Here is a 25,973-nt window from a genome sequence, read left to right as displayed (position 1 = left end):
AGAGTTATTACCTTAGCACCAGGTCTGGATCTATTAAGTTCAGATTCCTCCAGGTGGGTGTTGTTTGGTTCTGGCTGTGTGCTCCACTTCTTTCTGCTGCAGGTGTTAGAGTTGAACCCTTTGTGTCTCTCTGGGAAGATGTTCTGCTCCTGAATCAGGTGGGTGGGTCTTGCCTCTAGCCTCTTTGCAGGGAGTTCTGCTGAAGGGTTCTCTGCTGGGCCTGCAGCCTGGGTCGAATGAGGATCCGCAGGCCCAGGTTGTCTCATTCACTGGCCGGTCCTGCGCTCTGGGTCTGTTCAGGATCCCGCAGGCCCCAGGTCGTCTCACTCACTTGCCAGGCCTGTGCTCTCGTGAAATTTATTTTTGATGAAAAATCATATGCTTTCATTGTCAACATCTCAGTAGGTCATTGCTAAGCTATTACTGTGCCTGTTAAGCTTTTACTGTGATTTTTACTGTGTGCCTAATTACTGTTCCTAAATTAAGCATTTTTGGGAAAAGCATAATGTACATAGGATGTAGTATATCCAAATCTCAGTGGGGAACTTGAAACATGTGCCCAATAGATGAGCAGCTTCCACCCACGTCCATAGGGAGCACCCACCACAAGCCAGGTATCTGTGTGGGTTCTGGCATGCACCTTGAACAGCACAGAGGCTCACCCTTGTAGAACAGATTGGACAGACTCATGGAAGCAGAAAGTATCCCCTGGAGTCGAAAGCATATCTGAAGGAAACAAAGGTAGGGTACAGTAATTGAGAGTGTCTGGGGCTAAGGATGGGGCTCTGTAAGGTGGCAGCTTTGGAGCAGGAACCAGAAGAGAGAGAGAGGTAGGGAGCCATAGACATCAGGGTGGTGAGCTCAGAGGGTGAGGGGAGGACATTTGTGAATTTGGGGGCTGGCCACAGAGGCAGAGCATGCAGAAGTTCTGTGGGGTATACCCACAGGGCAAGTTGTGGGGTCATGGCCAGGTCTGGCATGAGGGGCCTCTAGTGGACCTGAGGCTATAGTCCTGGCATGGGGAGAAAGGCCTTTGCCTTGGGGGAAGGAGATTGGGTAGTAGTAGATCAGCTCCCTGTGGCTGGGAAAGATAGGGACGTAGAAATTTGGGCAGATGGTAGATGGTTCATTTTGGTGGGCTGAGCCCCGGGGTCCCTCGATGGTTAACACCTCCACAGCTACTGCTTGCCGTCAGAAGTCTGTATTCTTCATTTAGGGTTTATTTTGCAGTCCTGGGGATTGAACCTTCAGTACATCCTTAGCGCTTCTCCTTTTACTGTTCACTTTGAGAGAAGCACTCACTGAGTCACTCAGTTGCGCAGGCTGGGCTTGAACTTGTGAGCCTCTTGCCTCAGCCTCTCAGAGTATTGAGATGACACCCGTGTGCCACTGGGCTTTTCCTCAGTAGAGGTGGATGGCAAGTTCTCAGTTTGCCTGTGGAGCAGCAGAGGCCAGTTCAGCCATGACTGCCAGCTTGTGGGCTTCACATAAGCTTCATACTTAGCATCCCCTTTGTGAAAGTTTATCCTGGTGTAAGACTGCACTAGAACATGCAGCCCAAGCATGTGCAAAGCAGCACAGTGTATAATAGAGACAGGAGAAACATGTGAAATGTTCTTTTTTTGTTATTAATTTTATTGAGAAACGAATAGCAACGAGTCAGTTTCAATACCAATTAATAGGACAGTTTCAGTAATACATGGCATATTGTTGTCTTTGTAATAGTTATTCATAGTACAAGATGCAGACATGATATCCTGTTCACAAACACTATTAGTACAAATCTTTCTTCTCATTGAATTAAGAGAAAGTAGCTGTATATATATCCTAACTAGTTAGTATATACGGATACAAAATGCTCCCTCATTTATGTCCCCTTTTTGTTTAGTTTTGTCAGAGATGAGTATTCCATTGCCATTTAAATATTGTAGGTGCATGAATTCAGCAAAATGATCCAATATAGTTCAGCAGTCCATAACAGTAGTGGGTTATCCGTAGGATTGGCAAAGTCAGAGGTTGTTGACTTTACAGCTCAGCATATTAATATGGCTTTACTTTTTATACCTTGAGGAACGTTCTTCAGTATGATCATGCTTTTCAGTACATGAATTGTGCAATGATGACATGGAAGAATGAGGCAGAAAATATGTTCCTGTGGAAGAGACTGCTAAAACCAGATGGGAAAGGTCAGGCATAAAAATGTTGCTCTCACAAGCAACTCTCCCCCAGCCCAGAGCCCTCGCCTTAGAAAGGACCAGTTAAGGCTTCTGAGGGTGCCGTAGCCCAAATGCCCCACTGTGAGCCCAGCTGAGGGATGGGTTCTGCTTGTCCATGTCCACACTGTGGTTTAAATTATGTGGCATAGTATGAGGACCAAGGGACTTGGGCCAGATGGCAAGAATTCCCACTTATTAACCTTGGGCTTGAGACTTACATCCTTGTCACCTATAAAGTGGGAATAATTGTTATTGTACTTGTAGCAAGCAGTGGTAGTGATTGGGCTTAATAAGTACTGCATACGGTAGCTATGATCTACCACTATTGAGCATTCTGGTTTGTAAGAGTAAAATTAATTGTTTATAGTATCAGCCTGGGGGAGAGTGGCTTTTTTTTCCTCTTTCAGTACAGAGAATTGAATCCAGGACTTTTGCACTGAGCTGCATTCCCTGGTAATTTTTATTATTATATTATGGTGATATGTGGTGTGGTCATTTCTCAGTGCCACCTGCCCTCCAGTAGGCTCTGGGACCAGCGTGTTGAGCCAGTATGGTGCTGGGTGGGGTGCATTCAGCATAGGTGTTTGCAGGGCATTGATCAGCGGTGACCCCTTCTCAGGAAAAGGGCCAGGGTGCCACCACCAGCTTGTCCTCTCCCCACCCCCAGTACCCCTCCCACGCTTGTTTTCATTTGCAGCTCAGTAGGTGGAGTGACATTCAGAGGACAAAGTGGAGGTGGCTGCTCCCACCCCATGCTCATCCTGACCAGCCAGCTCTGCATAGAGCTCAGAGGGACAGGTGCAGAGCTGCTGTACCTGTGGACAGGAGGACAGGGGTGGCTTGGTCCTGCTACAGAGGAATCCAAAGTCCCAGGACCTCAGCCCGAGGTCAATAAGGCCCTTTCTGCTGTGTGGCATTCGCATTCTGTGGTTGACAGTGGGTTGCGTTGTAAAGAGCTGCAGTGGCCCTCAGTTTCTCCGCGTGCTCTGTGTACATGCCCCTGACCTGCTGACCTTCTCTGTGTGCTGTTCCCAAGCAGGCACAAGTTTTTTGGGGACATCCTCCCCATGTCCCTGCTGCTTGAGCAGATCTCTTTCCTGGGCCCTCTCCATAGAGAAACAGAACCAATATTGAACTTGAGTTTGGGAGAATGAAATGCAAGGCCAAACCCTGTTACCCACTGCAAGGGGTAACCATTGCAAGGTTAATATCTATGCAGAGCCTGAGTTTCCTTTGAGCAATGTTTGTGAAAGAAGGTAACACATGAAAGTGCCTGAGGGGCCAGGGAGACGGCTCAGTAGAATAAGTGCTTGCCTGGCAAGCGCAAAGACCTGAGTTCAATCCCCGGTTCCACGAGAAAAAAAAAAAAAGAAAGAAAGAAAGTAAGTAAGTAAGTGCCTGATGCTGTCCCAAAGTGTGAGTTCTACAGAATGTTGAGGAGTGTAGCAGTTTTCCTTCATCCTCGGGGATGCATTCTGAGACTCCTCACCATGTGAATGCCTGAAATGACAGACAGTACCAAGCTTTATGTATACCATATTTCTTCCTGTTAGCACACACCTGTGATAAAGTCTAATTTATAAGTTATAGTGAAAGATTAATAATAACTAATCGTAAGATAAAGCAATTATGACAATGTACTGGAATAAAGTTGCTAGCACTGCCACTCTTATGCTTTATGAGCATTATTAAGTAAACTAAGGTTTATTAGGGTGCAAACTTGGAGACACAGGGCCAGAAGATTTGATACCTGAGCTGACAGGTAGGTGACAGCCACGTAGCAGTGTATACACCGTGGTTACAGTAGAAGAAGGGATGATTTGTGTTCCAGGCAGGACAAAGCAGGGAAATGTGAGATTTCATCACACTATTCAGAATAGCACACATCTTAAAATTTATGATTTGTCTATTTCTAGAATTTTCCATTTAATATTTTCAGACTCTGGTTGTTGAAACCTTGGATGTTGGATTACTGTATTGATTCAGAAAAGCAGAAACATGCTGTGAGGACAATTTCCTCTTAAGAACCTTTAAAAAAAATTTTTTTCTGGTACTGTGGATTGAACTTGGGGGCTCTTCATACTGAGTTCATCTCAAGCCTGTTGTATTTTTTATTTTGAAAAAGGGTCTAGCCTGGTCTTGAGCTCATGATCCTCTTGGCTCTGACTCCAAAGAGTCTGGGATTACAGACATGCACTTCCAAATTTTTTAAAAATTTTATATATTTGATACAGGGTCTCACTACACAGCTCAGACTCATACTGATCCTCCTGTTTTCAGCCTCTCCAGCGCTGGGATTACAGGCATGCGCCACCATGCCCGGACTCAGTGGCTGGCTCAGTGCACCTGGAGGGGCCAGCACATAAAGTCACCAAGGGTGATGCCACCGCAATTCTGGTTTAGAACATTTCCATCTCCCAAATAAGCTCCCTCAAGCCCATTCACAGTTCCCACCCATTGTCACCTCCAAGTAGCCACTCGTCTACTTCTCATGCCTTTGATTTGTCCAGCCTAGACACTGAGTGGAACCCTTCAGTTTGTGGCCTTTAGGGATTGGCTTCTTCATGTACTGTAACACTGTTGAGGGAGGTTCATCCATGAAATCTGTAGTGTGAATCAACCCAGGCTGAGGAAGCTTTGTGATGCTGGAGACCAGGGTGTTCTGGATTTAGAGTTTAGAATATTTACCCTACATAGGGGATAATCTCAGGGATAGGACCCAAGCCTAAACATGACTTTCATTGATGCTTTATGCACACCATGCACAGATAGTATATTTTATACAGTACTCTCAGCATGTCTACTGTCCCTACTGTGACCTTTCATACCTTGTAAGGTCAGGTCTGGGGTTCTGTACTAGTGGTGTCATGTCAACATACAAAGAACTTCAAATTTTGGAGCATTTGGGATTTTGGATTAGCCATGGTCAACCTATATTTCATTCCTTTTTATGGTTTAATAAAGTCCTCTTAAGTGGACATACCACATAATTTATCATCAGTTGATGGGAATTGGGATGGTTTCCACTTCGAGCTACTAGGAGTGATGCTTTTACATTTATGTACATCATTTGGTTTGAAAATATACTTACTGTTTTCTTGGGTGTGTACCTGGGAATTGCAGGTTTTGTGTGTAGTTTTTTAACAAAAGTAACAAACTGTTTTTCCAAGGTGGCTGAACTGTCTTATGCCTCTGCCAGCAGTACTTGTGCGTCTGCTTCTCCATAGCCTTACCAGTGTCATCACTGTCTGCCTTTTGAGTTGCAGCCATCCTCATGAGTATGATGCAGTGTTAGTTTGTGGTTTTAATATTTTCAGTGAGGAAAATTTATATACAGATTCAGAAAATGGAATTTAGAGACAAAGCTATACAACATCAAAATTTCTCAGAGATCTGTGTTTGAACAAATACTGAGAAGCCCTTAGCAAGGCCAGATGTGCAGTGTTTCCTCAAATGAGGGCCTGAAAATGCAGGGTGTCTGGAAGGATTAGTGTTCTTAGAGGTCAGCAAATGACTGGTCACATCCCACCTGTGGTCTGCTCTTTTTAATAAAGTTTTATTGCAAGAAACCCACACCTGTAAATTTACAAATTGTCCATGGCCACTTGCAGTGTGTGGAACCAGAGCTGTACATTTGGGATGGAAGCTGCAAGCCTTGCAGAGCCTCAGGTGGGTCTGGGCCAGGGGGCCGTGATGCAGTGATCTGAACTCTTACCTGCAGGTGGCCCTGAAGCTGTGGGTGAGGACCAAAGAGGACAAGTGCTTGGTGAGGCTTCTGTTTTTCCAGCTGGCACTTGAGGCATAGAGAGAATCGATGGCTGGAGTGGATTGGGAAGAACCTTTCTTCCGAGGGAAGCTGGGGCAAATGGCAGCAACTGACGAAGTGGGGGACTGACTGTGGGACGTATGAGAATTAAGTGGAGGCTATCTGCAGAGGCTAAAGAAATTGGAGAGGTCGCTCTTAGACTCCTCAGGCCCACCTAGGTCCCTGACTGTGCTCTTTGGCTCTTGGTGGCGTCCTAGCACTGCTTATAGTGACACAGTGTTGGCCCATCTTCCCCTAACTGCGATTGTCCGGTGCTCTGACTCTGAAGGTGCACCCTTGGGACTTCTGCTTCTGCCTCTTGGAAGTCAGCTCCAAGTCCCCAATCTCTCCTTCTGTACAATAGGAAGCATAGTTGCCCTCTCCTCGGAAGTTTCTGGGCAGGTGACAGAGATTCTTCCCTTGGCAAGTGTAGCTCTTGTGGCAGATGGAGACCTGCACTGTCCTGCCTTGTTGTCTTTATTCCCCTAGACCGGAAGCTCCCTGAGGGCAGAGCAGCCATGGCTGTGTTCTTTTGGGTGCTCAGTAGAGAACTGACACCCAGTAAATGTCCATGGGATGCATGTGTGATGCAGAGGTCTGAAATGGTGGTTCAGGAGACACTGTGGCCTCCTTCCCCAGAGTCGTTTAGCAGCCTCTGCTGTGGACCCAGAGAGAATTACGGGGACTCACTATTTTCTTCCCAGAACAGTGCATGCAGACGCCCTGAGGCCAGTGGCAGCCTGGGCTCCCCGGATGGGCAGGGAAAGCACACTTGTTTTGGTGATGGGCCGTTTTGTGTTGGTGTGTTGGTTGCTTGGGGAAACCAAGCAGGGCTATTTATAGCTTAGTCCCTCTGTGCCAGCTTTTAGGGCGGTCTCCACGTCCCTGGCAGCTCTGTCCTCCATGGCAGGTTGAAAAAAGGTGATCTTTTCATCGGCTCCGTGCAGGACATAAAGATGAGGCCTCCAGGCTGCCTGCTGGGAGCCTTTCCCATGTGGCCTCTCCCAGGCTCTGCGGAGCAGCCAGAGTTGCACTGCCCCTCTGCTGCTCTCTGTTCACCTGTGCCTCTGCCCGTGAGACACATGGAAAGCGCTTCCCTTAGACCAACAGGGACAGGAGGTTGGAGACCCTCCCTGCCTGGGGTTCCAGGAGAGCCTCAGAATCACCCAGTTCCAAATCCCAACTTGGGCAAGCTGTGCCACTTTGCTCAGCTTCTGTTTTCCCCCTAACCTGCTGTGACTAAGCAATTGGCCCTCTGTGTCCATGGGTTTGATCTCACAGGTTGAGAATCCTAGGATTCAACCAACATGGATTGAAAATATTTGGAGAAGATTGCATCACATTGACCTACATGCATTGTTTTTCCTCCTCGCCCTGGCTCCCCCAGCGATACAGCCCAGCAGCCACTTGCACGGCGCGCACATCACTTTGGGCAGCATGACTGAGCTGGAGATGGTGTAGTCTCTGGCAGGGTTGCGGGTGTGCTTCTGTGCAGACACCATACTCTGCTATATGGGAAATGAGCACTGCCAGTGTCCCAGGGATATCCCGGGGTGCACACTGAGCTATTTGTAGGCAGCAGTCATTTTCAGTGTGGATTGAAGGAGGGTACCTGAGGCTGCTCCCAGCGCCTGCCACAGAAGACCCCGGACCCTCACTAAGGAAGCACGGGGGGGTGGGGGTTGAGGCTGACCTATTGCTTTTCCAGTCCTGTTCCTGTCAGCACTGTGGGAAGGACACTTCCCCTTGGGTTCTTTCCCTGCTGTGCCTTGAGCTGTCACCGCTTTCCTCCCCTCTCACCCCCATCTCCACTCACATCTGGGACTTCTCCCCCCAGTCTAGGTCCCTTCCCATGAAAGCACAGAAGGTGGATAGTCTTTGTGCCTGTGGTCCTCTTAGTGGCCTTACCTCCCACACACCAGATCTGAATGTCCTATGGCAGCCACCTCCCATAGGCCCCCACCCCTGCTGCACACCCAGGATGCCACCAACCGAGCATCTCTGCTGGCCTTGCTGTCCCCTATCTCTCCAGCCCAGACTCCTTCTCGCTTTGCCTTTGGAGTACTGGCCCCTAGTCCTCCCTGCCTCTGTTCTCTCCTGCTCTCCCTCCCCTCCATTCTTCTCTGCCCCTGCCATACTGGGGTCCTGAGGGTCCCCTTCTCCCCCACTGCCAGAACAGCATGAAGGACTCAGGTGGGAAGCTCTTCTTTGCTTCACTTCAAGCTTTGCAGGTACCTGGCCGTGCTACCTGCACCTGTCCTAAAGCATGAATGAGGGGCCACTTGTCGCTTTGCCCTCTACCCTACTCCTCTACTGTCTTCAAATCCACCCACCCCTCTCTACTACCACTGTGCTACCTAAGCCCTCTCCATTTATTGTCAGCAAAACCCTGTGTACCCACCAGGCACCCTGGGCTCCCTCTCTTTTACCACCCATTCTTCCTGCTCTAGGCTAATAGTTTCCTGACACAGATGGGTACTCAACACCCTTGGGATGCAGCTCCAGCCATTCAGCCATCCCCCTCCTTGCCCCACCTCTGCTGTACTGAGCAGTCATGCATGCCTTACCGTTCTCGACCTTGCTGTGATCTCACTCCAGCCTCCCTACTCGGGCCTTGGGGAGGGTTTCCTCCAAATGTGCCCCATTTATTTTGCTTGATTCCCTCCCCCAGGACCCCCACCTCCCACATTCTGATCTGGTCGGGCCCCAGGAGGGCCCCCTGCTATGCCTTGAGCTTCCCCACCTCTGCTCTCCACTCTGCTCTATCTACCTTTCCCAGGCAGCTGCCAGCTCTTTATGGACCACCAGGATTGTCAGAGTGCTCAGCCTGCAGATGGCACTTCAATAAGTGAGTAAATCAATACATGCACAGTGACAGGTGCTATGCTCTCCTTTTTAGGTACTACATGAGATATGGGAGACACTGTGCATTTACCAGAGCCTTACTCTCTAAAGATGAAAAGAGATTAGTGGATAGTTCAGGATTGCAGAGGAATCCTGGGGCTGTGATGGCTCAGGCTGAAAGTGTGGGTCCTGCAGCCAGGACCCCAGATCCAATCCCAGGGTCTGGAGCTTGCTGTAACTTTGGGGAAGCTCCTGAGCCTGCCTACACCTTGCTTTCCCCATCCTTGACATGGTGATAAGGATTATGTGTTAGATGCATACACTGAAGGGAGACAGCCTATTCCCATGTCCAGAGAGGAAGCTGAAACCTGCCCAGGTGATGGCACCTGCCCAAGGGGAAGCCACTGGCAAGGAGAACTAGAACTTGAGCCCCACCCATTTCTGTCTATGGCTAGGGTTAGGGGTTAGGGGTTAGGGTTAGGGTTAGGGTTAGAGCTGAGAGCTGCACCTCTGAGTTCTGGGGACAGCTCTGCAGGAATGTGCTACTATGGCCTGAAAAGGGTAACTCACGAAGAGCACACATGGAAGGTGCATTGACATAGACTAGTGCCCAATAAACATGACTCACACTCATGGATCCCCCTGAAAGGCTCTGCTAGTTTCAACTATTCCCACTTCCTGGTTAGTGTTGGGAAGTCCCTTCCTGGGCCCTTGCTGGCCAGTGTGTGAGCCGCAGACTTCGTTATTCAGACTTGTATTCTGTCCTGGCACTTTGTGGGTGAGGGGTATTAAGGAAGCTTTTCTCAGGAAGATCTGTGCCTTCCTCAGTGGGAAGCCTCACCCATCCCCCATACTCCTAAAGACCACCCCAGAGGTTTCAGAACCACCCCATAGGGCTGAGAAGCCACCTGCTATGACCCCCTTCTCTAGAAACCCAAGGTCCATTCCTAGTCAACATCGGTGTCAGTAAATTCCACCTCCATACATTTAGGCCCCTGCTTCCCCTTCTAGAAGTGAGATTAGTTATTGAAGCCAGAAAGGATGGAGCAAACAGCCCAGCTCCGAAGATCGGGGCATCCAGAAGGTGGGGGAGAAGGGAGAGAGCCAGCTTCTCTGGGCTGAAGGCCCTCTGCCTGTTTCTCCCTGCCCCCAGCCCCCATGTGGCTTTAGCTTTCAGGCCCCTGGTTCAGAGGACAACCACATCAACAAGAAGGCACCCATGTGTTTGCGGGGGGGCACCCTGGGGTCCTGTGCTTGATGTATCTTTCCTGATTAGCTCAAGTCTGGGTTGAGAAGGCTCAGGAGACACCTGTGGTTATTTCTGTCTGCAGAAATTTCTTGTCACTGGGAGTGTGTTGGTTGGCAATCGTAAGGCAGTAGGTGCATGTCAGCCATGAGGTCTTGATATGAACAACAAAGTAGGACACCCTCAAATTTCCTGCAGAACTTTGAGAGTGATTGTGCTTCTGGGGAGAAAGCCCACGTGCACAGTAACTTCTCAAAGGATCCGTGTATTGTGACCAAGAATGTTGCTTTCCAATACTGAGATCTTTGGAGACACTCATTGTTGTATTACAACCTAGTCTGTCCTGATTGCTGCAGGGGTCTGGAAGAGCTTGCTGGGATAAGTGATATGTGAGCTGGCCCTTGGAGGATGAGTGTAGCTGAGCCAAGAAAAGGAGGAGGAAGCGGAGACCTCCCCCGACACTCCTTCCAAGAAAGAAAACTAAAGATTAAGAGTGACTCACATGCCATTTGTACTCATTCCTTGGTGGCCAGGAAATGTGCTTCTGTGGTGCTCAGACTTTATTGCGCATGAGAAATCCTCAGAGGGACATGGCAGAACGCAGCTGATGGGGTGTTTCTGCACAAATTGGGATTCACTCGAGAATGTTGGTTTCTGGCAAGCACCCCAGGATCCTGCCCTGGTTCACACTACTCTGTTAGAGTAGCTGTTATAGATTCTCCTAAAGGTTTCCTTTAATAAGCGCTGGGGTTTAAAAAAAAACTAAAGCTGAAACTAGACCTAAGACACAAATCCAGTAATGGTTGTGGTTACTGCCCTCTTTCCTCTCAAATCACTGGGGCTTCTTTTTCGTCCTTCTTACTCTAGAAGAGAGCGAGAGTCAGGCTTTCCCTTCTATCCTTGCCATCCAGCCTGGAGAGCCTGGCTCGCAGTAGGTGCAGCTCCCTCTTCTGGCTCTGAGTCTGGGCGGGTTGCCTTTCGAGCAACTCCATGGCCGCACACAGTCTGATTTTCTTTGGGGGCCTGCCTGATTTCTCCTGGAGGGTTTGGGGCCAGAGGGAGCCTGCCGACCGGTGCTAATTGGTGGCATTGAGTAATTAATGCAGAGTCAGACCCAAGTGGATTCCCAGGGAGACAGACACTGAGGGTAGCTTTCATGCTTGGTGGGGTGGGAGCTCTTTTTCCAGAGGAGGCTCTTACAGCGCTGGGCGACTGGCACGGGGCTGGGGTGGGGGTGCTTTGGCAGTCCAGAGGGTCTTGCTGAGCACGTTTGGAGGGGTTTGTGTTGGTGCCATGGCTCTGCACAGTATGGAGCATGGCACATTTGACTTTAAAGAAAAGAAGCCCCAGCATGGGCTCTGGGAGCCAGGCCTACATTGGCTATGCCGAACTGATGGGCCCGCAGGAAGGCTGCACCTCCCTATTGGCCCTGCTGGCCTCTGCCCCTGAGTGTGACAGCCAAGCTCCCTGTGTGCTACCACTGATTGCCCTTTTTGCTGCTCTTTCTGGTCCCTTGTGCCCCCAACCCACTGTGTCCCAAGTGTACCGTGCTCCATCTCCGTCAACCTGCAACAATCTCTACTCCCTCCTGGCTCAGTCTGCTCGTCCTTCAAAGTGTGGCTCACATGTTTCTACTGCTAGGATATAGAATGTTTCTACTTTCCTGGATGCCCTGCCGCAGTCAGGATAGGTTAGGCTGTGCTGCAGTAACAAGCACCCCAGCTGTCTCGGTAGCCCAGAACAACAAAGTTTATCTGTTGCTTACACTCCATCCCTGACTCAGGGCAGAGGAGGCTCATGCTGACACCAGCCTCCATAGTGGCAACAGAGGTAGGGAAAGGGGAGCAGGGAACCAGGCCACTCTGTTCCTGTCTGAGGTGATATATGGCCCTTTGCTGGTCAAACAGTGGCCAAAGCAAGTCCTGTGTCCGCCTTAAATTCAGCAGGACTGGGATGTCAAGCACCCTCTTAGGGACGTGGGATGTTTACAAGTGTCACTGCAGCCTGGTGGGTACCATGAGTGGGGTGTTCTCACCCTCCCCGAGCCCTGTATGTTATGTCTGCGCCCTCTGTCACCTCCCTGCCAGCGTGGATCCACAGGGGAAGGTGGCACTTCCTCCCTCAGAGACACTGTGCCCCTCACGAGTTTTGGTGCAGAGAATGTGCCGATGAATGGTGGGGTGGGCAAGTGGTGTGTGGCCTACCACTCTGCAGCTCTGCTCTTGCTGCCTGTGGCCTCTGGGGGCCATCATCAGCCCCATGACTCTGCACACTCTTCTGCAGGCGCCGCGTTCTGGCCATCTCTGATGGGATTGAGCACATCGGGAACCTCCGCTGGGAGCTGGCGTTGTGTCTCCTGGCAGCTTGGACCATCTGCTACTTCTGCATCTGGAAGGGCACCAAGTCAACAGGAAAGGTGAGAGATCGATCTTGGAGCAACTACACAGGGGCAGGAGAAGCATGATTGTCCCTGTGCCAGCTCAGGCGACTGGAGAGTGCCTAGCAGCTGTGTTGTAAAGGCTAGTTCAGGAGTTGGCAGGTGGGATGAGCACTGGAGAGGGAGTCCACCTGGGAGCCCAGAGTTAAGCCCACCACATTTGTCATACACCCTGGGGCAGTTCTGCTTTCCTTGCTGAGCCTGTTTGCTCCCTGTGAAAAGACAGGGTCTTACCTAGCCTGCCTCACAGTGTCAGTTCAAAGTCACACAGGGGTTAAAGTGCACTTTGAAAACTGAGCAGTGCTAAAGGTCTGCAGTGATCCGCAGGTCAGGGAGCTGCATGCTGGGTGGAGATCCCTGGCTGCCTCCCCTGGCAGGTTCTACATCTCAGCACAGCCTCCTTCTCCTCCTCCTCAAGTCTGAGGAAGAAAGAGCAACCATTTCGGTCTCACAGCCTCACTGTATCACCTGCCCCAGCTGGACTCCACACTGCCACCTGGCTGGGACAGAAACATGGGAGAAGGCAGGCAACTCCTGGCTCTTCCACTCACGCGCCTTGGATCAGAACCTGAGACTGGGCCCCAGGGCAGCTGGGAAGCATGAGGACTTTGGTAACGAGTATGTTGTGTGCTGTAAGGATCGACACAGAACGGCCGGCCAAGTCCACCTCACTTATGAGTTTTACTTTCAAATGGGAAGAGGGGGTTAGTTGCCAACATGTAGAAATCAAGATATTTCATGTATCTGATCCTGGCATCCCTCAGCAAGTAAGGTTAGGCTTCACCAGACCTGCAGACCCACAGGGCTGATGTGCCTGAGCTGAACAACAGCCACCTTTTCCAGGGTGTTCTGGTTGGCCACAGTTGCCACTGCTCCCTGTCATCCCCTCCCATGGGTGAGTGTCAATGCTACGTGTTTTTTTTCTCTTGTCCACTTAGTTTTTCCTTATGGGAGAAGGAAAAATGACCACGTCCCACTTTGCCTGTCTGATTATAACAGGACGTGTCTCATAAGCACTGTTCTAACTTCTTGGCTGGGACAGGCTGTTCACAGGAGAACTGGAAACAGGAGGATGATGGGGGTGGGATGTGCGCTGGAGGTGGCCGGCCTGCAGCAGGCAGGGCAGGAGAGCCCAGTGGAGATAGTACAAAGTGCCATGCGGCATGCATGGTATGAAGGAGCTAAGGCTGTTCTAAAAGATAGCCGTGAAAGTGCGGGGGTGGGGTGGGAGGGGGCAGGGCAGAGAAAGTGGAAATGGACACTTGTGTCCCTTCAGTCACCGGGGCCATATTCATCTTTGCTTTCTCTAGTTGAGATCATAAAGACAACTGGATTTTTCTCTTCTCCAAAGTAAAAAGTAGCTGCATTATGATAGACTTCAGGCTGTATCCATGGGGCTCCCCACCCCATCCACAATACCTCTTCTCACTTAAAAAGAGGTAAGAACTGTGCTTTGGGGTCAGGATTCCAAGCCCTGGCCTGCCATTCCTAGCCATGACCTTGGCACTTCACTGCATTGTCCTCTGCGCAGCAAGACGAGGAGCACGCTGTCCTAGGGGGAGGCCAGAAGCAGTGCAGGGCTTGTGTTCAGGGGTCGGCACAGTGTGTGATGTGTGGTGAGTACTGAGAGGACTGAGTTTTAAAACCTCTTGTGATAAAGATGAAATGAATTCACTTACAAAGTAGTTTGTGGCCAGGCAGGGTGAACCGTCATCTATGGCCTGCTGATCCCTGGGTACTGTGCTACGGCTTTTTATCAACTCCAGTGATTGCTCTGATTTCTTGGTAGAGAACTGGAAGCTAAGGGGCAGCCTGACATGGTCACACAGCGACCCTGTACCTCAGTGCTGACCCCATTGCTCCCCTGCCTCTCTCATCTCTGATTGGTGCGTGGAACATGGGTTGAGAGCAACATCTGGGCACACGAGGCCTCCTTTCCTCCTCTCCAGTGGGGGTGGGGAGGCCAGCAGCAGTGGCAGTGTAGGCTCCAGGTCCATGGTTCATAGTCCCTGAGCGCTTCCTCTGGGCTTTCGTTCCTGTTCTTCTCAGGCTGTGGAGCCACCGTGAGACAGCAGCCACAAGTATCCCTGCTGTACAGATGAGCCATGAAGGCTAAGAAGGTGGGGACTCGCTCAAGGGCCTTCCGGTAGGAAGTGGAAATGGGTGAAATCCAAGTGTTGGTGGCCACACAGCCCTCCTTCTAGATGGACAGTGCCTGTCACTTGCAGCTTGGGGACAGTGGTTTCTTAGGACTGATTAAGAAGAAGTGATTACTGAGATCTCTCAGCACATAGCAGATGTTCAGTGGTTGGTTGCAGCTCTAGCTAAATAGACCTTGGAAGCACAGTGCTGAAAGTGAATGAGCCATTCAGGTATCCTCTGGACAGCTGGCTGCCATAGGCTGTCCACACTTCTTGTGCCCATGCCTTGCATCAGCTTTTAGGATGAGTTGTGATTTGGGAAGATGTGCACACCCTTAGAAACCCCCAGTTCCTCCTTACTCTTATACATGTGTGAAGAAATTGAGGCTCAGAGAGGGACAGAGACTTGGCCAGAGTCACACAGCAAGTAAGTGCCAGGCCAGGAATGAGAGCCAGGCACCCCTGCTTCTCAGTTCTTCACAGGCTCTGTGGGTCACATATGACAGTGTGCGGACACCAAGCATCCCTGCGCCAGGGGAGCTCATCAGAGGAGGGTGTGGCGTTTTAGTTCCTGTTCATTATTCATTGCACCTCAGGGATGAGGATAAGCCTAGTGCCCAAAGGTTTTACAAATTCTATACAGATGCAGATGGTAATTTGTAATAGTGGTTTCATATTGGGAGCGCCTGTCATTGTGGTATTCTGAACACGGGCTGCTTGTCATGACATGCCAGTTACTGCTAAGATGTCTCTCGGGTAGGTGGATGTTCAAGAAGAAGGGGGTGGTGAATGAAAGCAAGAGACAGGAAAAGGAATACTGTGGGACAGTCCTGCATCAAGGTTGTATATGGTGAGATTTTTGGACTTATGTGCAAACATGAGAAGCATAGAATTCTTTATCCTATTGTTAAAATATAATCTAATTTTTAAATGTTCTTTATCATATTATGTAGGGACTTAAGGTTCAACATATCAATACTTGATGAAAAATACCTGTTCCTTATTATGCCTAAGATGTTTGAAATGTAGTGAAATAGTGAGGTTAAGCTTGATAACGTAAATCGTTTGATAATAACAATAAGCTTTTCTTCTGGATGGTTAACAAACTAAGTTTGCAGACCAAAATTAGAGAAAAAGGAGGGCTACAAGGAAAGCCAATATTTTGGCCCTACCCTTCTAAGGTCAATTAAGACTCAGGACATATGAGAACTTGTACTGTAACGTCAAGTACCTTGGTAGTGTCCCAGATTTTCTGATCAAGAAGGTTATGGGGCCAAAGAGGAAATTGATCGATGACATGGAGTGTGCCTAAGGAGAGTCACATGAGGAGAAGACACTCTCTCAGGCTTTCACAGAGAGCACATTGGCCAAGCAATGGCCGTGACTCATCCACATGGCTGCACTGACAAAGGTTCTACAATCTGAGGTACAGGATCTCAGGATAAATCCTGAGGGCGGGGCTGGAGAGATGGCTCAGTGGTCTAAAGCACCTACTTAGAACAAGCTTAGCAAAAGCATCAGGGACCGCGGTTCAATCCCCCAGCACCACATGCCAGCCAGCCCGCCCCCTGGTGGGCTGAGCTGCTCGCTCGCTCGCTCTCTCTCTCTCTCTCTCTCTCTCTCTCTCTCTCAAATAAATAAATGAATAAAATTAAAAATCCTGAGGGCATTTCACTGACCTTCTCAAACCAAAAAGCTACAACTCTTGTTGCATAGGTTCTGCTTTACCTTGGTCTTAACCATCCAGTAGAAAAGTATGAAGATGAAATATAGGAAGTAAAGCCATGTTGTTATGTTGAGCTGTGGGGGACTCACGTCAATAATTTCTGACATTGCCAATTAAACAGAAGACCCAATGCTATTATGGGCTTCTGTACTCTTTTAGAATATTTTGCTGAGTTTACACACCTATAATATTCAACAACGGAACTTAAAAAACACATTGGGGTATAACTATGAATGTCCATTTTGTATCTGTGTATTCAAAGTGGTTGGATAGATATATAGTTGCATTCTCTTAATGAATAGAATGATTTTTTCTAATGGTGTTTGTAAGTAGGATCACAAGTCTGCATCTTGTACAGCAATTAACCAATAAGAAGAATATATGCAGTGTATTATTTGTTGAAACTGTACTTTTGATTTGATTTGAAACTGTCTCATTGCTATATGTTTATCAATAAAACTTTGAAAAGAAAAAAAAAACAAATTCTATACAGAAATAGCTAAAAATAGATCATCGGGTGACCTGCAACTCCCTGATGTGGGGATCGGAGGCGAGCCATTTGCATGTCTCTGTCTAGGGAAGGAGTCACCTTTGCTCTTGGCCTCCTCTCCGGAGGTGCAGCCTGCTTCCTGGTGCAGCTGGGTAGAGGCTTCTGTATAGGGTTCCTCCAGGGAGAGGTTCCTGCTCCCTCCCTGCCTGTTGTCTCAGGAAGCTGCTCTGATCTTTGCCTACTTCAACCAGCATGTCTTGCAGCTGGGGAGAACAGCTGGGAAGCTGGCCTTTCAGGTGGTGGCAGAACTCGGACCCCAGTGGGCCTATCCTGAGTAAGGCTGCCACGGTGAAGTCACGCTTCACTGACATTCATGTCTCCACTAGACACAGCTGGTGTCACAAAGAAATAGCATTCATTGTCTCCCTGGAGCCAAATAAGCATTCTAGGGCTGGTGAGATGGCTCAGTGGTCTAAAGCACCTACTTAGAACAAGCTTAGCAAAGCACATGGACTGTGGTTCAATCCCCCAGCACCACATGCCAGCCAGCCCCGCCCCCTGGTGGGCTGAGCTGGCCACACACACACACACACACAAATAAATAAATAAATTTTTTAAAAAACCAACAGAATAATCAAATAAGCAGTCTATATCCACACTAGAACCCACTCCTCCCCTGTTGCTTAATAAACATTGATGGGGTTCACAAATTCAGGAGGTACAGGGGACACATGGGACAGTGTGGTCCCACAGAGCATGCAGTCTGTGAGGGTGGTGCATGATCAGGTAGCAGTGAAGATTCAGAGCACCCACGCCAAGTCTGATACTGTAACATTGCAGCAGGGGAGCAAGTCAGATCTTTAAGATCCTGGGATTCTGAGAGCTGAGAACACCAGACCAAGCACATTGCAGCTGGAGGTCATCTTGGCTTCACAGTCCAAAGCTGATTTTACAAGTGAGGCAGTGAAAGCTGAAGAAGGGAGCAAGGTCTGTCCAAGGCTACGAGACCACCTGCACAGAGCACCGCCAACGTGGGCATGTCTGCCTGCCCTCAGTGGGGCCCGCGGCTCCCTGCCCCTCTTGTGAGGCCAAATGCGGCTTTAAGGCTGACATATTAGTCTTCCTTCTGAGTGAGCCAGAGGACTGTGCCATCTATTTCTCTGTGCCACTTGTTTCTCTGCCCAGCAAAATAGCTGCAATATAACCACTGCAGAGTTTTCCCCATCACTAGAGATTGATTAGAATTCTAGAAATCGCGTATGGGCTAAAATAAATCAAGAAACCTTTCTCTCTCTTTGTATTTTTAGGGAAGGGTCTACAGGGTATTCAGAATCTCACTACTAGATCGGACTCATAGTGATCCACCTGTTTACAGCCTCCCAAGAGCTGGGATTACAGGCACGCACCATCACTCCGCCCAGTCTCAGCACAGTCTCAATTGCTGTCTCAGCATGCCCCAGGGGGGCAGGGCTGGAATAGCAAGCTGGGGGATCAAACCCCCAGCCCCTGTGCCTGCTTGCAGGTGCTTTAATCCACTGAGCTATTTGGCTGGCCCTGAGAAACCTTTCTCAATCGTACATTAAGTCCCAGGGAAACGGGATGCTGAAGTACTTGCTTCTTCAGAATACTTCCACAGCGGTGTGACTTGTCACCTTCTGAAGGGGAGCAGTTTCACTCCCAGTGACTGGATCAAAATCAGGCAACCAAAATGTGTGGCCATCTATGGGACATCCCCGAATCCGGCTCTTACTCAGTGTCCACATCCATGTTGCCTGTTGCTGCCCTTGTCTTCTATTCCTGGTCTCACAGTTCTGAAGGCTCAACATCAGGTTAGACAGCCCCTGCCAATTGCGCAACCAATTACTAGCTTTGGGTGAGAATTGCAATTACATTTATTCCTTCCCTACAAATATGTGACTGCTGTGTAGGAGGATATACCTGAAATCTTTTGTGTTCTAAGAAATAATGATTTCAAAGTAAGCCCAGGGATACCTGGTTTTATTCTTCCTCCTTGAAACATGCAGGTCAATGTGATGGTTTGATGTTATTGTCCTGGTAGCTCCATGATTATTTGTTGAAGATTGAAAGCACATTTTATTACTACATACTCTCCTCTAGAAGGCACGTGAGGCCCTAACTTCCTCTGGGGATTGGCCGACAGTAGGGTCGGGGCTGACCCAGCCCACCGTGTTTGTAAGTAAAGTCTGATCGGAAGCCCGCTCCCTCCATCCAGTCACCTGTCATCTTTGTCGGGGGTGTGTGCTGCTATAGTGGCAGGGTTGGGTAACAACTGTGGCCCACATGACATAGTACACAGGTTCAAGATCCCTAACCCCAAAACCTAAAATCTACAATCCTTCATGTGCTCAGATGATGTTACGAGGGGAAACATTCATTTCCTAAAACTTTGTTTCATGTACAACATGACTTTACAAAATTCCCTGAAGGGCTGGGTATAGAAGCTATTTTTGACAATGAGTTTTGTGTCCAAACTAGGGCCCCAGCCCCAAGATATCTCTGCATGTACATACCGATATTCCAGAATCCAGAAGAAAACTCTGAAACCTGAAACGTTGCTGGTCCAAGTCTTTTAAATGAAGTGTAAGTGCTCAGCCTGTATTCCCAGCCTGGCCCTTTCCAGAAGTCTGGGGAGCAGTAGGATGGTCTAATCTAGTAAACTGATTTGTATAACTTATTTTCCACTTAACAAGAAAAAACTATGAAAATTATTGACCCTCAGGATTACTGACCATTTCCAACACAATGATGGGCTGTTCGTGATGGGGAGCTTTTCTTAAGGACCCTTCAAGGGGGCTGGGGAGATAGCTCAGTAGAATAAGTGCTTGCCTGGCAAGTGCAAGGTCCTGAGTTCAATCCCCAGTACAACAACAACAACAACAACAACAACAACAAAATTCAGTAAAAACTGTCTATTTGGGCTGGGGAGATGGAATAAACCCTTTCCTGGCAAGCACAGGGGCCTGAGTTCAATCCCTGGTTCCACAGGAAAAAAAAAAAAAAAAAAAAAAGACCCTTCAAGTCTCTTTGAGGTTTAGGTCCCAAGCGTAATGGTCATTTGCTAGGGATGCTGCCCACGACCTCAGCCATCCTTTCCTGCATGTGTTCATTGTGCACTTGCTATGCGTCACATTCTTGGCTAGGGGCACTGTACAGTGACTAGTGAGCCAGGCCGTGGGGCTTATGGTCTTGGGAAGGTGCGAATAACTGTGGGCTTGTTGTTATTTTGTAGTGCTGGGGATTGAACCCAGGCCTTGTGCATGCAAGGCAAGAACTGTACCACTGAGCCACATCCCCAGTCCTAGAGGCTGTGGAAAATAAACCAGATGCAGAAATGCCAGGGAAAGAACATGGGGCTAGGAGACAGGAGAAGGGCCTTGGGCTTCTGCCTGCTGGAGGAGGATGGGCCGAGATGCCTGAGCAGCATACTTGTGTTCTCCCATGGGACTGTGTGAGGCCAAAATCAGTGATGCGGAGATGCGGCGTGTGGCAGGCAGAGAGGTGGGTAGTGGTCAGGCCCCACAGGCCTTAGGGAGGGACAGGATTCCGTCCTAGTGTGAAGAGTGGCCCTACATGTTTGTAAGCAAGGTTAATCTGCTCTGGGTCTATGTTGGACCTGGTTCTGGCTGCCTGCTAGGTGAGTTGATGGGGGTGGAGAGGCTATAGGTGCCCTTGCTAGCAGGTGACCAGGTGGTGGCAGCAACGGGATGGGGAGAGGTGCCAGGCCCGAGACCCCTGTGGGACAGCATCTCAGGCCTGAGCCAGTGTGGGGTTTGAGACTTTGCCACCCCTTCATCTTTTGGATCAGGGTGGCAGGCCCAGCCTCTCCCCTGGACCCTGTGGCCTCTGTTGACAACCACCCCGCCCACCAGACAGTCCCAATGTCCCTTCGTGCTGCCCCACATCTCCTCCTCAGCTGGCTCTCATCCTTTGCTCTCGCTCCTGCCCAGCTCCTCCTTTAGCCCTTCTCTCGGTGGATGATTTATGGATTCTTCCTCCTCGTTTCCTGGTCTCCAGGAGCAGTGGTTGGGAGGGGAGGGCACTGCAAAAAACAGTTCTGGTCCCATCCCCGCCTCCTGTTGCCCCTTTAAAGGAAGCTGCAGGATTAGCAGGGTTTAAGAAGAATCGTGCCTTTTCACTGCCCTGGGGCTTGGTTTTTATTTTATTCTTTTCAAAGCTCTAGGACACCAAAGCAGGAGGAAAAAAAAAAAAAAGAACACACACACAGACAGACACACTCACCCAGGAACAGCTGCAAAGAGCCTTGAATTGGATTGTTGCTTTCTCTCATTCACCAGCAAGCAGAGGAGCTGGAGGTGACACAAGGACTTGAAACAGACCTTGTTGTCTGGATGATGTAGCAGTTGAGTGGATGCCGGAGTGGATGCCGGAGTGGCGCCTACACTGCCTTGGGCCTGTCCGGAGGCCTTAACCCATTTGGTCCTCTCGGTGGCCTGGAGAGGAAGGCATTGTGCTCATCCCACTTCCAGGGTAAAGATAAAGGTTCAGGAGGCTTCCACCTCCAGGTATGGGGGATGAATCGTAGACACCTCAGGGCCAGAGAGGGAGGCAGGGGAAGGGGGTCTGGGCCAAGGGCCCGGCCTGGAGGAGCTACAGGAGGTGCCTTCTGCCCCTCCTCTATGGCCACTCCACCAAGGGAAGCTGGAGCCTTGCACAGACAATTTATTCTTCAGGAGTACCCCATAAAGTGTCTGATGGGCTCAATGAGGCATGCAGAGAGAGCAAAGAGGCAGGGAAGGAAGGGAGGATGTGTGAGAGAGTGGGCTGTGGAGGGGGGGGGTTAAGAAGGAACTGAGCCCTGCTGTCTCTGACCCACCCTCAAGCGGCCTTTGTTGCCCCAAGAGCAGGAGAGTGGCTTGGTGGCTTGGTGGCGGGGCCGGCTGTACCCGCGGCCACCCATGTCTGCATTCAGAGAGGAAACTAGAACGCTCATGAGATGCATGCAGAGGACTGAGCGGCCAGTGCAGGGAGGTCCCTGCCCCAGGCCCCCAGAAACTGAGGACACCACCGATGCCACCGCCACTGCCACCCTGGGGGCCTTTGTGCAGTGGTGGGAGTGCTTCTCACACCACTGTGGTTATGGAGAGTCGTAGATTGTGACATGAAGTCAAAAGAGTTCAACGTCTTGATTCAGCCCTTTCTCTGGCCTTGAATGGTGGAGTTCACCTTTAGCAGGAACCCTGGCAGCCGCGAAGCTTGGAGAGGAGGGAAGCTTTGCGACTCAGTAATACCGTCTTTATTAAAGCACAAAAGCCTCCCAAAGTCCAAGTAATTGCTGGGAGGGGGGAGTTCTTCAGGGCTGGCCAGCTCTGGAGAAAGCTGCAATAGCCCTGCTGGGGCTGGGGGAAGCGGGTGCTATTAACCCTTCCCCAGCGCCCCTGGGCACCTGGCGCAGCGTGGAGCTGATCTATGTGTGTGGGTGTCCAGGGATTCAGGAAACCACCCTTCTGGATGACAGCTACAGAATACTTAGAGGCCTCGCTCTGGCGCAACAGAAAGCACAGAGCTGCCAGGAAAATCAGACAGAAATACGAAAGGTATTTATCTTGTGCCTACTGAATACCAGCACTGTGCAAGTCCTGGGAAGGCACAGATGGCAGCAAAAGAGAGAAGGGTGGAAGGGGGAGTCAAGGGTTCTGTCCCACACATTTGCCAGCTATGTACTCTAGTCCAAGCCACTCTGTGCTATTCATGACACTTTGCCTCTCTGAGCCTTAGTTTCCCCTTCTGTGGAGGTTGACATGAGAAGGAAGTGACAAGTGCAGTTGTTCTTAGTGAGAGAATGGGCTAGGGTGGTAACGATGGAATTGGGTGCATGGCACCAGAGCATTCTGTGGCCCACGGACACTGTGTAGCAGTGTGCTGAGAGGCTTCAGGCAGGAGGGAAAGGGGAGTCTGGTGTGGATGGGGCGGGAAAGCTGACTCCTTTATCCCCCCCCCAAAATGGCAGAAGGAGATGCCGTATTAGGGAGAGAAGGGCAAACCAAGGCAGGGTGGTTGGATTTGTGTGGAATCCTGAGAGTGTGGCACAGATGTGAGCCACCTGAGTGAGAGCCAACATGGACAGGGACATGGCAGAGTCTCACAGGTCCAGGTTCTCAACCCAGGCCTTGAACCCTAAGCTACAGAGCAGCTGCAGGAGTGGTGACAAAACCACTTCATCAGGGCAGGTGCTAAGACCCAAAGTCTCACAACCAGAGGAGTCAGAATGGGGACCCAGCCATGGCCAGCTGTATAGCGGAGTCCTCCCTACACCACCAGCAAGATCACTCCCTCATCTGCCAGGCAGGAAAAAGGCCAAGGGCTCATCTCTGGGCCAGGCAGATGTGGATGTCCCTGGGGCTTTCTTTGTCCCTGAGCTGTCCCTTCAACTCCACCTGCAGATGGAACAGTATGTGCCTACTTGAAAGGCATCCAGAAGGTGACATGTGTAGCTGCTGCACAAGGTTTGTTACACAGCAGACACAACTATTTGCATTCCTAGTGTTGTGCTTTTGTTGCTTGTGATTTTTATAAATTAATTTCTGGCTTCAGAGTGTTCTCCATCTCGTGGGCGAGGAAGCCCAAAGATAACAGCCATAGTCTTGTTGTAAATTTCAATTGGCGCCACAGCCAGGGCTGCTCTGGATTCTGGACCAGGAAGTCCCCTGGTGCTCTGGAAAGGCCTTCTGGAAGAAGGGGTCTGAGCCATGGTCTGAAAGGCAGCTGAGCCCAGGGGCTATGTGAGTCCCTCCTTGGAGGAGAGGTGGGAAAGGGGGAGTCTGCAGTACCTTGTGGATCAGGAAGCCATGGACTAGAAACACAAGTGACAGATGTAGGTCTTGTGAGCGCTGGGGAGCCATTGAAGGTTCTCGAGCAAGGGTGTATTTTGGGAAAGTGGAGGCGACCTTAACAGGGCTCCCGCTGTTTTTTACACTGAAGCAGCAGCTGTTGTCCTTCCTGTTTGACAGTCCTTGTGTGTAATGAACTAGATCCCCCAGGGAGGATGATGGGGCAGACCATAATTCATTCTGTAGAAGCCAGACACAGTCTTCATCCGGGACCAGACTTATGTTCTATCACAGTTACAACGGGCCTAGTATATTGGTGAGAGTAGGACCAGTAACCAGGACACAAGTGCTTACCCTGTGCCAGCCCCAGCCCCAGCCCCAGCGCCTCTCCTAACCCTGGGCCCTTCTGAAGCCTTGCCCACCCTGCAATACAATTCACAGACAGTCTGCCTATGCAGTTCAGTTCAAGAAAGTTGAGGTAATGTCCTAGCTAATTTTAGGAAATGCCAAAAGATAGCAACTTCTAAATAAAACAGCCTGTGTTTCAAAATGCAAATGCTCAGGCAGCAAGATGGCATTAGGAAGCTGGTGAGGGCCACCAGTTTGTAAGGGGTGCACGTGGCTGTAGGAGCAAGCTGATGCTCCTCGCGTACTGCTGGTGCCGTTCCTGTGTGCTCTACATCCTGAAATAAGAGCCAACTACCTGGACCGCTTCAGAGTCCCCATTGATCATGCTCAGTCCTGGGGCAAGGTTGGCATTCATGAGGGGACCTTCTGAAAGAAGGTAGAGTGCCTCCTCATGCCTCTCCTTATATGCATGGTGATTGCATTTCTGGAAAATTCAGCTTAAGTTGAAATGAGGTTAAAAAATAGCTTCAGTGCATGAGATCTTGGGTTCAATCTATAGCACCAATACCAAAAGCAAAGCAGCAAAAAATGTTGGGGTTACATGTAAAACAGAGTTGGGGTACAGCATGGGTGCTATCAGCATCTCCCTACACACATGCAGGAGGTGAGACGTGGAAGTCTTGAATAGCAGGACAGTTTTCTGTTGCATAGGAACTTCCCATGCATGGTTGGTTCCCCACACTCCTAGACCTCAGTTACTACCTCGAGCCCTCAGTGCCTGTGAGAACTTGAAGTGGCCCCATGTGTCTCCAAATGTCCTTCAGAGGACAGTGCCTCTGTGTGACAATCAGCAACTTGCTTTAGGTGCTTAATCTTTGCAATGGTCCCTTGACATCAGTATTTTATTGCCACTTCACAGATCTGGCAGGCAAGCTGGAGCTGAGACTGCTCTTTGCTGTGTCTCATGGTTGTGGGTAGTACTGAGTTACTGCTGTGTAGAGAGAGGGAAGGAGGGAAAAAGGAGGGAGGAAAGGAGGGACAGGCAGATGGAGGGAGGAAGGGAGATTCAGATTCAGATTCATGAGATTCATGTGCAGCACAGAGTCATCATGTCTAGGTGGGCATTTCTCTACCTGGGACCTGTGGATCCTTCCCAGGGACACCAAGCTCTTGGAATTGTATCAGAATTTTGGGATGGGGTGGCCATGTATATTTCCTTAGGATGAGGGTTGACTGATGGCTGGTTTTTATAGGAATCTGTGTCCACCATGAGAAACTTCGAATCTAACATATTTCACCTGATCTCAGTTATATCATTTTTTTCTGTACTAAAAGATATATCTTGCTTCTGGTTGCAAAAGGCATTTATCACAAATAAAAATACTTTAATGGATCTGCTGTACATTATCATGGCGTTACTCCTCTGTGATACACAAAGTTGGTATGCCTTTGGAAGTTCTTTATATTTTTCACAGGACCTGACAAATTCTCCTGTCCTTGATGTGGTGTTTGGGGCAGGTTGTGGCTGTCAGTTTTCAGGGACTGTGGTCACAGAATATAATATGCCTTTATCTACTTGTAAATGTCCTGTTTCCTAGATACAACAAGTACTTGGTGATTTCTTTTCAAGAAAATATGGAATTAGGATTATATTACTAATATTTTAAAATGGATTGACAGTATCAGTTTTTACTCTTGTTTTTGGTTTTTTTTTGTTTTGTTTTGTTTTGTTTTTGTTTTGTTTTTTTTTAGAACTGGGTATCGAACTCAGGCCCTTGCGCTTGACAGGCAAGCACTTATTCTACTGAGCTATCTCCCCAGCCCCTCAGTTTTTACTCTTGAAAAAGTATAGTGTAATTTTAAGACATTCTAAATATTAAGTGATAGTTGATTTAGGTGCATATAATTTAA

The 25,973-nt window shown here is 49.4% G+C and overlaps 1 protein-coding gene across 2 annotated transcripts in view; it reads left to right on the top strand.

The window, feature by feature from the left end:
* The window catches only part of Slc6a11 (solute carrier family 6 member 11), a 110,136-nt gene that overhangs the window by 18,671 nt on the left and 65,492 nt on the right, over nucleotides 1-25,973 (top strand). For both annotated transcript variants that reach the window (XM_004645611.2, XM_023705938.1), the window contains one exon: nucleotides 12,395-12,527. In XM_004645611.2, coding sequence (XP_004645668.1) covers nucleotides 12,395-12,527 — 133 coding nt within the window. The remainder of the gene's footprint in view (nucleotides 1-12,394; nucleotides 12,528-25,973) is intronic.

Source organism: Octodon degus, unplaced genomic scaffold (assembly GCF_000260255.1).
Source record: "Octodon degus isolate 3935 unplaced genomic scaffold, OctDeg1.0 scaffold00233, whole genome shotgun sequence".
NCBI lineage: Eukaryota > Metazoa > Chordata > Mammalia > Rodentia > Octodontidae > Octodon > Octodon degus.
This window is presented reverse-complemented; position numbering and strand designations above follow the sequence as displayed.